At 43.5% G+C, this 16,136-nt stretch overlaps 1 protein-coding gene across 4 annotated transcripts in view; it reads right to left on the bottom strand.

The window, feature by feature from the left end:
• Window positions 1-16,136, bottom strand: part of zgc:158464 (uncharacterized protein LOC791139 homolog) — a 192,117-nt gene that overhangs the window by 137,717 nt on the left and 38,264 nt on the right. For all 4 annotated transcript variants that reach the window (XM_017703961.2, XM_017703877.2, XM_037539956.1 and 1 more), the window contains exon 2: window positions 15,526-15,658. In XM_017703961.2, the coding sequence (XP_017559450.1) occupies window positions 15,526-15,658 (133 nt within the window). The remainder of the gene's footprint in view (window positions 1-15,525; window positions 15,659-16,136) is intronic.

Raw genomic sequence — 16,136 nt, 5'->3', positions numbered from 1 at the left:
CGGTCAGTTGTCAATACTCCACTTCATTTGAGTGTTTCTAAGATGCATGTGTGAATTCATTAGTCCAACAGAAATGTGATCTGGAGTGACTTTTCCTCTGTCAGGGCATTAATTAAAGCTCATATGTAAAACTGATCCCAGCAGAGGGCAGATGGAGTGCACAGTGACATTTTTAAACCAGCGTAATGGCCATATGAGCAGAGCTGTCCATCTCTAAATGTGTGGGAGGGAATGTATTGGCGGGCGTGCAGCAACTAGGCTGTCCACTTCATCAATACACATTCTCACACTCCTACAGACGGCTTCAGCGGCCAGCAGCCTCGCGTCCTTACAGAGTATTCACTTACCGGGCAAGAGGACGGCACCCTACGCCTCACTGTGATATACAGAGAAACAGGAATGCAGGAGAACAAATAAATACTTGAATGAAGAAATAAACTTATATGTGGCTTGAAGAAAGTCTCTCTCTCTCTCTCTCTCTCTCTCTCTCTCTCTCTCTCTTTCAGTCTGTCTCTCTCTCTCTCTCTTTCAGTCTGTCTCTCTCTGTCTCACTTTTTCTAAGTTTGTCTCTCTCACACTCACTTCTCTCTCTTGTTCTCTCTAAGTCTGCCCCCCCTTTCATAGTCTGTGTCTCTCTCTCGCTCTCACACAGTCCGTGTCTCTGTCTGTCTCTCTCTCTCACAGTCTGTCTCTGTCTCTCTCTCAGACTGTCTGTCTCTCTCTCTCGCTCTCTCTCAGTCTGTCTCTCGCTCTCTCTCTCACAGTCTGTCTCAGTCTCTCGCTCTCGCTTGCTCTCTCTCTCTTGCTCCAGTCTGTCTGTCTCTCCCTCTCTGTCTCCGTCTCTCTCGCCCTCTCCCTCCCTCTCTCCCTCCCTCCAGTCTGTCTGTCTCTCTCTCTGTCTCTTTCCCCATCTGTCTCCCTCGTGCTCTGCCTCTCTCCCCCCCTCAGCCAGTCTCTGTCTCTCTCCCTGTCTGTCTCCCTCGCTCTCTCCCCCCCTCTCTCTCCCAGTCTATCTCTATCTCTCCCTCTCTGTCTCACCCAGTCTCTCTCTCCCAGTCTGTCTGTCTCTCTCTCCCTGTCTGTCTCCCTCGCTCTCTCTCTCTCCCAGTCTGTCTGTCTCTCTCTCCCTGTCCGTCTCCCTCGCTCTCTCTCTCTCCCAGTCTATCTCTGTCTCTCCCTCTCTGTCTGTTTCCGTCTCTCTCCCCATCTGTCTCCCTCACTCTGTCTCTCCCAGTCTCTCTCTGTTTGTTTTTGTCTGTCTCTCTCCCTGTCTGTCTCCCTCCCTCCCTCTCCCAGCCCATCTCTGTCTCTCTCCCAGTCTGTCTGTCTCTGCCTCTGTCTCTCCCAGTCTGTCTGTCTCTGCCTCTGTCTCTCCCAGTCTGTCTGTCTCCCTTGCTGTCTCCGATGCTGTCTCTCCCAGTCTCTCCTTCTCTCTCCATCCGTCTCCCTCTCTCCCCGTCCGTCTCCCTCTCTCCCAGTCTCTCTCTCTGTTTGTCTTTCTGTCTGTGTCTCTCCCTGTCCGTCTCCCTCTCCCTCTTTCCCTGTCCGTCTCCCTCTCCCTCTTTCCCTGTCCGTCTCCATCTCTCCCTTCCACAACCTCTCTCTCTCCATCTCTCTCTCACACCATCTCTCCCTTCCACAACCTCTCTCTCGCCATCTCTCCCTTCCACAACCTCTCTCTCTCCATCTCTCCCTTCCACAACCCCTCTTTCTCTCGCTCAGTCTCAGTCTCTCTCTCACACCATCTCTCCCTTCCACAACCTCTCTCTCTCCATCTCTCCCTTCCACAACCTCTCTCTCTCTCTCCATCTCTCCCTTCCACAACCTCTCTCTCTCTCTCTCCATCTCTCCCTTCCACAACCTCTCTCTCTCTCTCTCCATCTCTCCCTTCCACAACCTCTCTCTCTCCATCTCTCCCTTCCACAACCTCTCTCTCTCCATCTCTCCCTTCCACAACCTCTCTCTCTCCATCTCTCTCTCACACCATCTCTCCCGCCATCTCTCCCTTCCACAACCTCTCTCTCTCTCCATCTCTCCCTTCCACAACCCCTCTTTCTCTCGCTCAGTCTCAGTCTCTCTCTCACACCATCTCTCCCTTCCACAACCTCTCTCTCTCTCTCTCCATCTCTCCCTTCCACAACCTCTCTCTCTCTCTCTCCATCTCTCCCTTCCACAACCTCTCTCTCTCTCTCCCTTCCACAACCTCTCTCTCTCTCTCTTCCACAACCTCTCTCTCTCTCTCTTCCACAACCTCTCTCTCTCTCTCTCTCTCTCTCTCCTCTCTCTCCTCTCTCTCCTCTCTCTCCTCTCTCTCCTCTCTCTCTCTCTCTCTCTCTCTCTCTCTCTCTCTCTCTCTCTCTCTCTCTCACAACCTCTCTCTCTCCATCTCTCCCTTCCACAACCTCTCTCTCTCTCCATCTCTCCCTTCCACAACCTCTCTCTCTCTCTCCATCTCTCCCTTCCACAACCTCTCTCTCCCCCATCTCTCCCTTCCACAAACTCTCTCTCCAGCCCCCATTTCTCCCTTCCACAAACAATCTCTCTCGTCTGCACATGTCTGATCATCTTCAGGTTCCTTGCTCTCATGTCTGCACATGTCTGATCATCTTCAGGTTTCTTGCTCTCAGCAAGCAGGCTTAAAAGCCTGAATGTACCAGAACATGCTTTGGCTCATCAGAGAGAAGAAGAGCGAGAGAGCACGAGCAAGAGCGAGAGAGACTGAGAGAGAGAGACTGAAAGACTGAGTGAAAGACAGAAAGACAGAGAGAAAGACAGAAAGACAGAGAGAAAGAAAGACAAAGACAGAGAAAAAGACAGAGATTGTGAGGAAGAGAATTTGTAGAAAATGACACTTGACTGTACATACATTTTTCTACTTTATGTCTAATAAATAACAGCACAAGAAGGAATCCGATAAAAACAGAGAGTGGAATGCCACTGATAGATCATGCAATAAAGTGAAGTGTGTAAAAGAAGGGGGGGTGTTCTGTGCCAGGCAGTCATGAGTCACTACGTTTAATAAGGCAGCAGAAGGAGCCCACATGTGGGGGGCATGCAACCTCAGGGCTGCTGGAAGGAACAGTCATGACGGGCAAACTTCTATCATCCCTCATCACGCTGGACTGATTAATATCTCCGTTAGCTTAACTGGGTTTGCTATTTTGACAGCTGCAGATATTAGGAGGGCAAAAGTGCCCTGATGGATTGTGATTTGAAGAGGCAGCTAACAACACTATTACAGCTTAGATTTTTGACTGCTCAATACAGTGATGGTCAGGGCTAGCACAAGGAGGAGAAATGGATTACAGCAGCTAGAAAAATAAACAGGGTTTGATTTCTGAAGAAACACCTCAGCAGACATGTCATCAAAAAAAAAATAAAAAAGACACACACACACACAAAGGCTTAAAAGACTGAATGTACCAGAACATGCTTTGGCTCATCAGAGAGAAGAAGAGCGAGAGAGCACGAGCAAGAGCGAGAGAGACCGAGAGAGAGACTGAAAGACTGAGTGAAAGACACACACACACACACACACACACACACACACACACACACACACACACAGCCAGTGAAACTCATGTTACTTTCTTCTTCCTGCCATCAATTTTTCTCTTTTTCAGCTACTCCTCTTACTTGAAATCTGTTTGCTTTCTTCACCTTGTATTGTGTCCATGGCTCCGGCTCATATTTAGCACAGACTGATATATCATCTGTACTGGTTACAGATACGGATCCAATACCAGGTATAATGATATACACTGAAGTTATGTATACACCTTCATATATATGTATATGTATACAACTTCAGAGTGTGTGTGGACACAGGCAAAACCTATAGGCCAAATAGGTGGCTATCTGTTCTGGAATGTGGTTTCTGTTTGGTTAACATTTATAAACCCATGTTCCCTTTTCTGCAAGTTTACTGGTATGAAATGTTACAATCAAAACAGGGTAGAACAGGTCTGTGAGGTAAGCATAAGGTAGCAACTCAGGAAGTATGAGTTCACATGAGCTTATGCAAACAGTTATCTGATATTTTGAGGTTTTGGGGAAATAGTGGGACATTATTATATTTTATCAACACCTTCCAGCACTATTCCCACCATCCACTATCTGTATTAACGCATGTTTTACAAGGAATTCACACATGAAACGTGTAGGTGTGGAAATGTGTGCGTGTGGGGAAAGAGGGAGAGAGATCGGAAAGGCCATATTTGCTCATCTCAGTGTTTGCGCAACAGGGAAAGCCTTGGGAATTGTGGGAAAATTCTCACATAGTGATGAATCAATCTCTCTCTCTCTCTCTCTCTCTGTGTGTCAGGGCAGGACAGAGTAGTCCACTACTGCATGCTGCACAGAAACTTCAGACAAGCCTCAACACATACAGCCATGTGTGAGAGGGTGGGTGAATGAAAGGCTGGAGGAAGTATCTCCACTTCTGACTTTTCCCTAAGAGATATTTTCATACAATACATCCAGAGAAGAGGAAGATAAATATACATCAACAGTGAGAGAGAGTGAGAAAGAGAGAGTGAGTGAGTGAGAAAGAGAGAGTGAGTGAGTGAGAAAGAGAGAGTGAGTGAGTGAGAAAGTGAGAGTGAGTGAGTGAGAAAGTGAGAGTGAGTGAGTGAGAAAGAGTGAGTGAGTGAGAGAGAAAGAGTGAGTGAGTGAGTGAGTGAGTGAGTGAGTGAGTGAGTGAGTGAGTGAGTGAGTGAGAGAGAGAAGGTAAGAGAAGACAAGAAAAAAGAAGGAAGAGTGAGCGCAAGAGAACAGAGAAAAAAAAAAAAAAGAGGGCATGAGACAGGGAAAGAGAAAGACAGAGAAAATGAAACAAAGACAGAGAGAAAGAGGAGAAAAGGAAAGAGAGACAGAGAGAAAAAGAGAGAAAAGGCAGGAGGAAGGAAAGCAAGAGCAAGAGTAAAAAAAGTGAGACAGACAGAGAGAGCGAGCATGAGAGAGAGAGAGAGAGCGCGAGAGAGAGAGCGAGCATGAGAGAGAGAGAGCGAGAGAGAGAGCGAGCATGAGAGAGAGAGAGAGAGCGCGAGAGAGAGAGCGCATGAGAGAGAGAGAGAGCGAGCATGAGAGAGAGAGAGAGAGAGCGAGAGAGAGAGCGCATGAGAGAGAGAGAGAGCGAGCATGAGAGAGAGAGAGAGCATGAGAGAGCATGAGAGAGCATGAGAGAGAGAGCATGAGCGAGCGAGCGAGCGAGCGAGCGAGAGAGAGAGAGAGAGAGAGAGAGAGAGAGAGAGAGAGAGAGAGAGAGAGAGAGAGAGAGAGAGAGAGAGAGAGAGAGAGAGCGCGCGAGATCATCATTGAGTAATTCAGATTTGTCTGATTGTATTTACTGCAGGGTTCATCATAAAGTAAACGTTAAAGCAATAAGTTTTCATTAATTATCTGTAAAATGATTTGAGTTCCAAAGCAGCACGTTTTTATCACTGTAGCATCACTGTTGCCAGCATATCCCTCACTGTACACCCAGAATAAATCCAACACAGAGAGAACAGCACTCGCATGAAACGTCATTCCAAGCTCCGTTCCGTTCTTGGTTTCCTCAGCCGTTAGATGTGAGGTGTAACAGTGGACTCGGAAAAACGGCGTGGCGGAAGAGCTGAGCTGTGAGCGGAGGAAGCATGGGAGGGAGGACAGGAAAGAGAGACGCAGGCCAGAAAAACTACCCCGCTGACCAGCCATCACGTGATGGATTGCAATAAAACATCAGTGGCGGAAATGAGACACAGATTTGATTTGCAATGAGTCAGTCCCTCTGGTATTGTTTGGAGACGGTTTAGTGAGAGCACAATGAATAACTTCTTTAAGGTTCAGATCCAGAGCCAACGTTGCAGTGCCTGAGGACGTGAACTATGAAACTGCATTAGCAGACACGGCAGCAGTATGGAGTGGCAGTTTACATTAACAGATTACAGGATGAAATGAATGGCTCTAAGAAATGTTCTTTTTTGTCACATAAATAATGGGCTTAACAGTCCAGTGAGCTTCACCTTCACTTTAAGCATTAAGGGCCCATATCATGCAGAGCTGAAGCTTCCTTATTGTATTCAAAAGTTTGGTGTAGCATGTAAGCATTGCTAAAATTTCAAAAGGCCTCGCTCACAATCCACGCTGTAAACAGCCCATTTTGAATTCACACTTTCTGCGATGTAATGGAAACCAGTGCATTTACAATATCTGCTTATTAGACTTTGTAGTTTTGTCCGACCCATTCACATACAAGTTCTAAGAAGGTTTTCAGACTGCTCCGTTTTTTGAAAAAGGCACAATACAGAACAACCTATCAGAGCAGAGCTTATTTAAATACGATTCTTAAAGGCACAGTAACAAGAACAGCCTGCTTAGTCATAGTGATAGAGAGATTGGAAAATGGTCACGTAGAAATGAATTATGATTGTTTCTGCCACATAAAACCACACAAATGGTATTAGCTGAACACACATTTTAAATATGGGCCCATATAAAGGGCTTTAGATTTTCAGTTATGGGAATAGTGGTGTGCTTCTGACCATTATAACTTATAAACGTCATAAAAACTATATGTTGTGATGTATATTGTGTATTGGGAAAATGCCTTGATGCATCATGATATAGTTTTTGCTCCTAGAATTTCTTGGCTCATTTTAATGAGCAAATTTTTGTCATCCACAAGAACTGCAAAGACAAAGTCCTTATAAGAAAGTTTGGCCACTCAGGCAGCGAATCAACATCTCCACGCACTTATTTCAAATCGTACAGGAACAGGCTCCTATTTCTTTGAATAAGGATACCTATCAACCTGAAACTAATACTTTAAACACATGATAAACATGGTAAAAATGAAATGTTTTGTAGCAGTTGGCTAAAATAAAATAAAAAAATATATATTTTTCAGGTCCTTTTGGCTCCTAAGTTTCTGTATATCTCTATGATAAGGAAGGACTTTTGTTGCCAACAAGGCAATTGGTTCTTTTTATCCAAACGTTTCTATAATTCGTTGACCATGTTGAGGCTTAGAAGTTATTCCATTCAAATTTCAACCAGTGACCCATCTCCCCATTCTTTTTTTAACAATTCCTAAAGACCATTTTATCTCTTCTATATTACCTATATGCTTCTGACTGCTTTTGGTACATGAAAGTACACAATTTTCAAAAATCATACCTCAGGTACAAGATATAAAATACAAGAAAGTTGTAGGATATGGGCTCTTTTGAAAGTATGACACATTTCAGCAGAGTATTTCTCTAGTTCAGTTCAGGATGCCATGTTGAATGTATGTATGGTGAAGACTTGCCAATGCCATCTGCGATCTGGACAGTCAGAACATATTTCAGAGTGGCCTTTAGTCATCCATGCCATAGCAATTGCATCCAATCTGTAATTGCTAGGATTGCTTGTACAGTATGGTCAACATATAAACTCAGTGGTACAACAATTTCTTCTGTAAACATATCATCTTCATCGTGCAACTGGGCTTTAACTGACTACTTACAGAATTCTGACAATACCCACATCCCTTGAACGTTGATTGTAACTGTTGATATGTCCATCAAACTTTCAGCTCAGGTCACCTGGTAGCATTCGTAGCGCTTGTGCTAACAGACTACATTTACTCACACCTAGAAATCAGGAAACTTTTTTGCCAGTGGGCGTTGTAGTCGTAAGTTTTTAAGTCTAATAAAAAGGTACAGCTAAAGCTAACATTGGAGCTAAGACAGCTCATTCAAGATCTGACATTTATTGTCAAATATGAGTTTAAAATGATTGCTAGCAAATACTGTAACCCTGATAAAGTTTAGCTTACCTAAGAGCGTATAAATCAGGGGTCGCCAACCTGCGGCTCTTCTATTTACAATTAAATAGCATACTTTGTGTATTTGAGTCACTGCTTGAATATTTTCCGTGCTGGAAGTAGCCAAAGTCTGTTGCCTCGGTGATGCTACACCCCGCCCCTACCCCTGCATGGAGAACGTCGCAGCAGAACCACGCACTGAACCACGCACTGAACCACGCCAGGCTCCTAGCTATCCAACCGCCGAAACATGGCAGCGTCGGGGAAATGTAAAGCCAAACGAAAATATGAAGATGAACATAAAACCTTCTAACCAGAGTGGGAGGATCTGTATTTTTTTATTGAGCGGAAAGGGAAGCCGTTCTGTTTGATATGCCAAACGTCGTTATCCAACTTTAAAGCTTCCGATCTTCAATGTCACTTTACCTCAATGCACGCCAACGTGGAGCGGGACTTTCCCAATGGTACCGAACTGCGCAAGCACAAGCTGAACACTTTAAATGCCAGTCAGAAAAACAGACTCAGTTGTTTCAGAAGTTACTAAAACAGTCAGAAATTGTCATGCTTGCATCCTATCAACTAGTATGGAATATTGCTCATGCTAAAAAGCCATACAGTGAGGAGGAATGTGAAAAGTTGTCTCATCAACACCATTTTAATCTTATCTCCAGAAAATGAACATTTGAAACGAATGGTATCAGAGCTCCAGTTGTCCCGACATACAATCGAACACAGAATATCACTGCAGAAATTTCACTGCAGACCTTGATGAAAACCTTCCCAGTGAATTGCCACTTCACTGCAACGTAAGGTGGCTTTCAAGAGGTAAGGTGATCTCTCGTTTTTTTGAACTCTTGAACAAAGTGAAGTTGTTCCTGGAAGAAAAACGCAAAGACTATCCTGAGCTTTCTGATCCCCAGTGGATTTTAGATCTGGCTTTTCTGGTGGACATGCTGCACCAATTGGACAGCCTGAAGCTTGATCTCCAGGGGAAATTAAAGATGCTACCTGATCTAGAGCAGTCAGTATTTGCATTTGTTAACAAACTCAATCTGTTTAAAACTCATCTTAAAAAGGGAGAACTAACACATTTCCAGTCTGTGTCAAATGCAAGTGCCCAAGCAGCAAAGGTCCTAAAAGGGGGAAACGGAACACTATGCAACACTTCTTGAAAGTCTGCAACATAACTTTGAGGACAAATTCCATGATCTACAGCTGAAAAAGCCACAAATTACATTCCTTGTTAACCCTTTTGCTGCTGACTCAGACTGTTTGAAAGCCCCATTGGTGACAGATGAAGCTACATCTCAAATGGAGATGACTGAACTTTTTGAAGATGACAGACTCAGGTCTGTTCTGAGTGAGGGAACCCTGGAATTTTGGAAAATCGTGCCTGAGGAGAAGTATCCCAATGTAAAACAAGCTGCACTGAAGCTCCTGTCAATGTTCGGCTCAACCTATGTACGTATGTGAACATGTGAAATCAAAGCATCGCTCTGTTCTTACTGATACACATGTGAAAGAACTGCCTCGAGTAGCAACAACTGAATACAAGCCAGATTTGAAACGGATTGTGGAGAACAAAAAATGCCAGAAGTCCCACTAAACTCATCTACATGACAGGTAGGAAAATGGGTTTAAAAACTAGAAATGTTTGTGTAAATATAGCCGGTGGCTCCTAGTAGTAATGAGCATTTTGGTCTGGCTGAAAGGTTGGCCACCCCTGGTATAAATGGTCTCGAAACTGAGCTGTGCGTATTAATCCAAAACTTTTTTTAGCTTCAGGAATAGAATAAAAACAATCATCCTTTAGATTAAATATTTCTAAATAACACCTTTTCACATCTCCTCACCTCCCCGCAATTCCAACTAATTCAACGCCACCGCCTTTCTCACTGCATGTTTGTTCTAAAGGACTCCACCCACCCAAGCCACTGCCTGTTCTCTCAGCTGCTGAGTGGGAGGAGGTACAGAAGCATAAAGTCCAGAAACAGCTGGTTCTGAGACAGTTTTTTTCCCCTGGGTCATCAGGCTGCTGAACAGCCGGTAGTGCTGGTGTATTGGTCTACAGGCTTGTCACTGCACCTCTGAGTCATCATCTCCATAAACAATCACCACCTTATCCACAGTTCGTCAGACTCACTCTGATCTTACTGCACCTTCAATCTAGCAAATCTGCACTTACACATATATAGCTTAACATCTTGTAGATCTTCTATCCATATCCTGTACAATCTGGAAGATTTCTATATCAGTATTCTGTCCCTGTGTACCTGCATCTCATTTATTATCTCCCTCATACTAACTGCATATTTGGAAGGTGAGCAACAGCACATTCCACAGTTTTATTCCATAACTTATTACAGTACGTATATTGGAATAGTTCAACACTACTGTATATTGTGTATGTGTACATTCAGAGTCAGTGTTATCTATCTATCCATCCATCCACCCACCCACCCACCCACCCACCCACCTACCTACCTACCTACCTTTTTTTTATTTTTTTATTCATTTAAATTCTATAAGGGGGCTATGCACCTAAAATTTTAACTCACTTTCCACCTGTGTAAATGTGTGATGTGACAAACGTGATTTGATTTTACAGGAGTTTTGTCAGGTTTTTTTTTTTTCTTTTAATAGCACTTAGAGATGATCGTGAATGGCTGAGAGGCGTGTCAATCATTATTTTGCAAACAGTCAGTTATTTTTCATGGTAGAAAATATCTGCATGTCAACATGACCAATGTAACTTGCCATAACCACAGTTCACAAAGGAGCGGTGTGCAACATGAATGAGCCCCAAGATCGTCTATGTGAAGTAGGGATGAAAGATTGTGATTTTGATAGATAAAAACAATTTGAAAAACAGTGCAAACTTCAAATATTAAATATACCCATTATAATCAACAATGCTGTCATAAATTTCAAGAGGAAAATTTAACATAATAATAAAGCTTGTTGAGTTTGTCCAATCAGAAGCAACCAAAACATCCAACATAATCTCAACTAACTGGCAATAACTGACAGCAAATCAAACTTCAAACCAGAAAAAGTGGGTGTGCTGGTCCTCTTGGCCAAAATGACAATATTAATAATTAGTATAAAAAAAAATTTACATCATCGTCGTCGTTAACTGCTTAATCCAGATAGGGTCGCGTTAGCAGTTGGGAGAGCTCATTCCGAGGGACCCCAAGCCACTTCAGCCTGGTACAGTGACCACATTACTGCTGCCGAAGGTAGTAGCCTGCAGCCGATCTCACAATCCCTCTTCCCATCACTCGTGAACAAGACCCCAAGACACTTAAACTCCTCCACCTGGGGCAAGTCCTTTCCCCTTACCTGGAGTGGGCATGCCATCCTTTTCCGGGCTAAGACCATGGACCATGGAGATTTGGAGGTGCTGATCCACATACCAACCGCTTCACACTCAGCTGCAAACCACTTCAGTGAGCGCTGGAGACATCCATGTGATTCAGCCAAAAGAATAACATCGTCTACAAATAGCAGAGATGCCACCCTCCGGCCTCCACACATAATGCCCTCCTGACCTTGGCTACACCTTGACACCCTGCCCATGAATATCACAAACTGGAGTAAAGACAGGGCACAACCCTGCTGGAGCCCAACGCTAATACTGAAAGGGTCCGACTTGATGCTGAGTATATGAACACAGCTCTCATTCTGGGAGTACAGAGATCGACTGGTCCAGAGTAGTAGCCCCGATACCCCATACTCCCGGAGGACCTCCCACAAGATATCTCAGGGAACCCGGTCGTAAGCCTTCTCCAAATCCACAAAACACATGTAGACTGGTTTAACAAACTCCCATGCCCCCTCAACAATCCGCAAGAGGGTGAAAAGCTGGTCCACTGTTCCACGGCCGGGATTGAATCCACATTGTTCCTCCTCAATCGGAGTCTCCTTTCCAGAACCTTGCCATTGACTTTCCCAGGGAGGCTGAGCAGTGTGATACCCCAATAGTTGGCACACACCCTCCAGACCCCTTTTTTAAAAATGGGGATCACCACCCTGGTCTGCCAGTCCAAGGGTACTGTTCCTGAGGTCCATGCCACATTGCAGAGGCGCGTCACCCACGACAGCCCCACAATATCCAAAGCCTTAAGCATCTCCGGACAAATCTGATCCACCCCCGGTATCTTGCCACGGAAGAGCTTGTCAACTACCTCAGTGACCTCTACCAGGGAAATGGAGCTTGACATACCAGAGGCCTCCGGCCCTGACTCCTGTGAGGGAGGCATGTCTCCCGGATTAAGGAGTTCTTCAAAGTGCTCCTTCCACCGACTGACAATATCCAATATATAAGTCAGAGTTTCTCCACCCTTGCTGAATACAGCTTGGGCACAGCCACCCCGACCACTCCTGAGTCACCGGACAATTGTCCAGAACCTCCTTGAAACCAGCCGAAAGTCTTTTTCCATGGCTTTGCCAAACTCCTCCCATGCCCTGGATTTTGCTTCTGCCACCGTTTGGAATTTACAGATGTGTTCAAAAGTTTGGAAACCCCGGTACATCCCGAGACAATAGCACATTCACTACAGAGAACATAGTTCTTCACATTTTAATGCATAATTACAGTTTATTTGCTGAATAAAACATTTGAGGGAAAAAAAATTAAACATGAAATGTAGCCTTTTGCATACGACTATAAATCTCAGTCACAAAGCTAAACTACTGACAATACTTCTAAGTATTCTTAGATAAATAAAAAGTATTTGACCTGGCATTCATCTCCCCAGCCAATCCTTAAAGAGTGATTAAAGCTAATTATTTTGAGCAGTTTCAGTTTCAATAATTCAGAGGCATGGTTTCCCAGTAATATCCTGCATCCATCATGAGTAACAATCTTATAAAACGCTGTGCACTAAAACACTCCCATACACCCTCGTACACTCAAACATGTTGGCACAAAGGGAACTGCCCTCACTTATCCTCAGCTCGTGGCCTGGCCTCTAATAAAAGTTGGGATGTAGCTTAAGAAAGGCCACTAGAGCTGCATTATAGTTTCATATCCAGAGGAGATTTAGAGAGAAGTCAGAGGTCAGGCCAGAACAGCAGCAGAAAGCAGAGGAGAGAAGAAAGGCTTTTTAATACTGCTCTCATGGGTCAGTGCAAAACACCGCCCTGAACACAAAGAGCAGAACACAGCAGAATAATAAAATCTTACTCAGCCAAATGACTTGAATAAGCAGGTAAAAAAACCTAATAGATGAGTCAAGCTGCAATACAGATAAGAAATGAAGTCACATAAGCCTCAAACGAATGTGCAAAGCACCACAAGTGTTGCTTTCTCCCATTAGCAAAACAGAAAAAATAAAAACTATAAACCAGTTTTACAGTTATTTTCAATTACATTTGTGACTGCTTTTATATTTTGTAAGAAAAAGAACCTCAAGATGCAAATACGCTCGTCGATGCAGAACGTCGCTCATTTCCTTTTTCTATTGTCTTTCATGGCATAAATCCATGCACGTTCTCTCTGCGGACGACAGACAATAGCGGCATGCCACGCCATTGTTTCAGCCCAGACAAGCAATACAGCTTTTCCACAAAAGCCTCCTATTGTTCCGGCCTACAGCCAGATGAAAGAAAAAAGAAATAAATAAATAAAAAAATTAAAAGAACCTGATAGTTAAGACTGTCTCCTCCAGATGACATCATAATTCTCATTAACTATGCCAGGTCTTGTTACATTACATGCATATATGTACATGTTTGAGTCTTATGACATTCACAGTCTGTTGTGTATTTACTGTGAAACTTCAGCCGGTCTTCAAAAAGCATCATCTAGACAGCACACATATGGTCAGTGTCTTGACTCAGACAGGTGAGCGGATTCCCTGTGTTCTGGACTTCTTTAACAAAGCTAATTAAGCAAATGCAGAGCGTACCACAAAGAGACAACAAGCAGATGCCTGTGGAACAATGACAGACAGACACAAATAAAGTGTCCACTCGAACAGGCCTGTAAGACAAAGGCTGCAATGATGGACACGGACTAAAGGACAGTTTGTCTGGCAGTAAAACCTTACCTGCATATGCAGTGGGTGTTCATAATTACATACAGAGCAGGGTATTAAGGCTGCATAATATATCATTTCTTATTCGTAACATCAGCCACTTTATGTTTGGGCAGCGTAAAGGAAATCAGGCATGCTGAGTAGTTTTTAAAAATGATGCTGGTGTTTGAAAAAAAATAATGGGATTTAAAAATTTTCATGTGTAAAATTTCTTTTCTATCTGAATGGCCAATTTTCAGAGTAGGAGCTCACAAATAAGGGACACTAATAGACAGAGGTGGGGGAATAAAGCCAGAGCCAGGAAAAACTAAATACAACACTCACTCAGCACAGAACACTTTCAACACCAGTCATTCGACTTTCCTCTAGACAGGTTTTAATTCAGCATTTAATTTATCTTAATATTAATGCTAGTCCCAAACACCACAGAACAGGGTCAGTTTCAACACCAGTTGCTCACCTTTTGCTCTTCCAGACATTAGTTTTGATCATCTACACACTTCAGAACCAATCTTGGGGCCATTAGCTCGCTTACTGATCTCAAATCAAGTTTTAGAGCCAAAAGGGTTCAATTTCTCCTTTATGCCCCTTCAACGGCAGTTGTTCAACTTCACTTCCTCAGATTTGAATTACTGTTATCTACATGGAATCACAAACTACCTCCATCACACAGTGTTGCAAGCAGAAATGTTCCAAACACAATACATTTTGACTTGCAAACATTGTAACTGGATCCTTGTTGAGGAGTTGAAATGCGAAGAATGCAACATGAAAGCTACCACTGATACGCACTGACATGATATTCTAAGACTTGCAACCTTTCCAAAATACCCCCCACAAAACATCAAGCTTTTTAAAGCCGCATTTGCAACAGCAGCTACTGATAAAATCAGTGATGTTATGTAATAGTTGAAGTTTATTAGTAGTCTTTTTAAAAGTAAACTGCTGAGATTTTAGCATGGTAGTAGCAGTATTCACATTTCATACTCCTTCATGACCTTGTAACTCAAAACATTCAGTGAAATTTGAGGGGAAAATGTTTTGCAACATTTTTTTTTACCATAAGAAGCAATAGCAGCAGTCTTCAAAAATGCCATTCATTTTCCCATAGAGAAAAACTGCTAGACCCGGAGCTTCTAATATGGGAATGACACTGACTACCAGATGACGCACGACTTTGGTCTATAGAACATGAGACTGTACTGCCATACATTTGTGCTAAGTAGTTACTTAATCCACATGAATTGAACTACTGTAATGGATATGGCTACAGAAATTACACAAAGGATAAATATTGATGCAAGTGGTCCAGACACAATACAAAACCATGAAAAATAGCATTGAGATTCAACAATTAAATCATAATATCTGCACAGCTCTCATTACATAGTGGAGACTGACAGTGAGCAGATTAAAGCAACCTACAACAGTCTGATCGTCTGCTGAAGTAAAACTTGAAACTGTCACTCAAAAGTAAATAACGCAATAAGGATGCAGGCACATCAGATCAGCTTCTCATTGGTTTCTATTATAAATGTGGTTTGAGTTTTCTGTTCTTCTCTAAGCATATGAAATCGCTAACTTGCCAATATGATACAGGCGCTGCGAATAGAGATTAGGTCGAAAAACACTGGAGTGTTCCTTTAATGAGATGGAAAACATTGAGCATATGGCAGAGTAACACCACTGCCTTACCAGCCATCATTTTCTGAGCCTCGTACGGTTCCATGTAGCCATCGTTCTCCACTGGCTTCTCTGTGCTGCTTTGGGTGGCCCCTCCCTGATCCGCTGCGTCAAAAGGGTCAGCGTAGTCCTCCAGGATGACCACCTGTAGGGAAAAGGACAGGAGTATGTTGAAATGCGTTTCAATGCCCTTGGGCTGCGGTCACCACTCATGATGAGCCTGGACCCAAACAGATAGAGAGGGAAAAGAGATTGAGCCAAGAAATCGGTATTAAGCTTCAGAGGAAGCAAACAACTGTGTGGAAGAAGCTCCATTTCATTCTGTTCTCTTTTTTTTTTTTTGAATTTCATCTTTATTTCCTTTCCTATCTTCTCCTTTCTTACTGCCAAGCCATCTGCAATAATAAAAAGCCCAAACCGATCAGCTCTGCACTTCAAAGACCCAAGCAAAAAGCGAGAGAGAGCGCGCGAGAGCCTACCGCATCACCACAACTAGTAAACTCTCCTTCTGCACTCAAACAATGCAGCACAAATATGGGTTTTGGCAGGGAAGCGAACCTAATTGCAGGCCTAAGGTTTTTTTCAAGGGTATTTCTTACTGTGCATGGTAATTAGGTGGACAT

This window comes from Pygocentrus nattereri, chromosome 7, assembly GCF_015220715.1.
Source record: "Pygocentrus nattereri isolate fPygNat1 chromosome 7, fPygNat1.pri, whole genome shotgun sequence".
NCBI lineage: Eukaryota > Metazoa > Chordata > Actinopteri > Characiformes > Serrasalmidae > Pygocentrus > Pygocentrus nattereri.
This window is presented reverse-complemented; position numbering and strand designations above follow the sequence as displayed.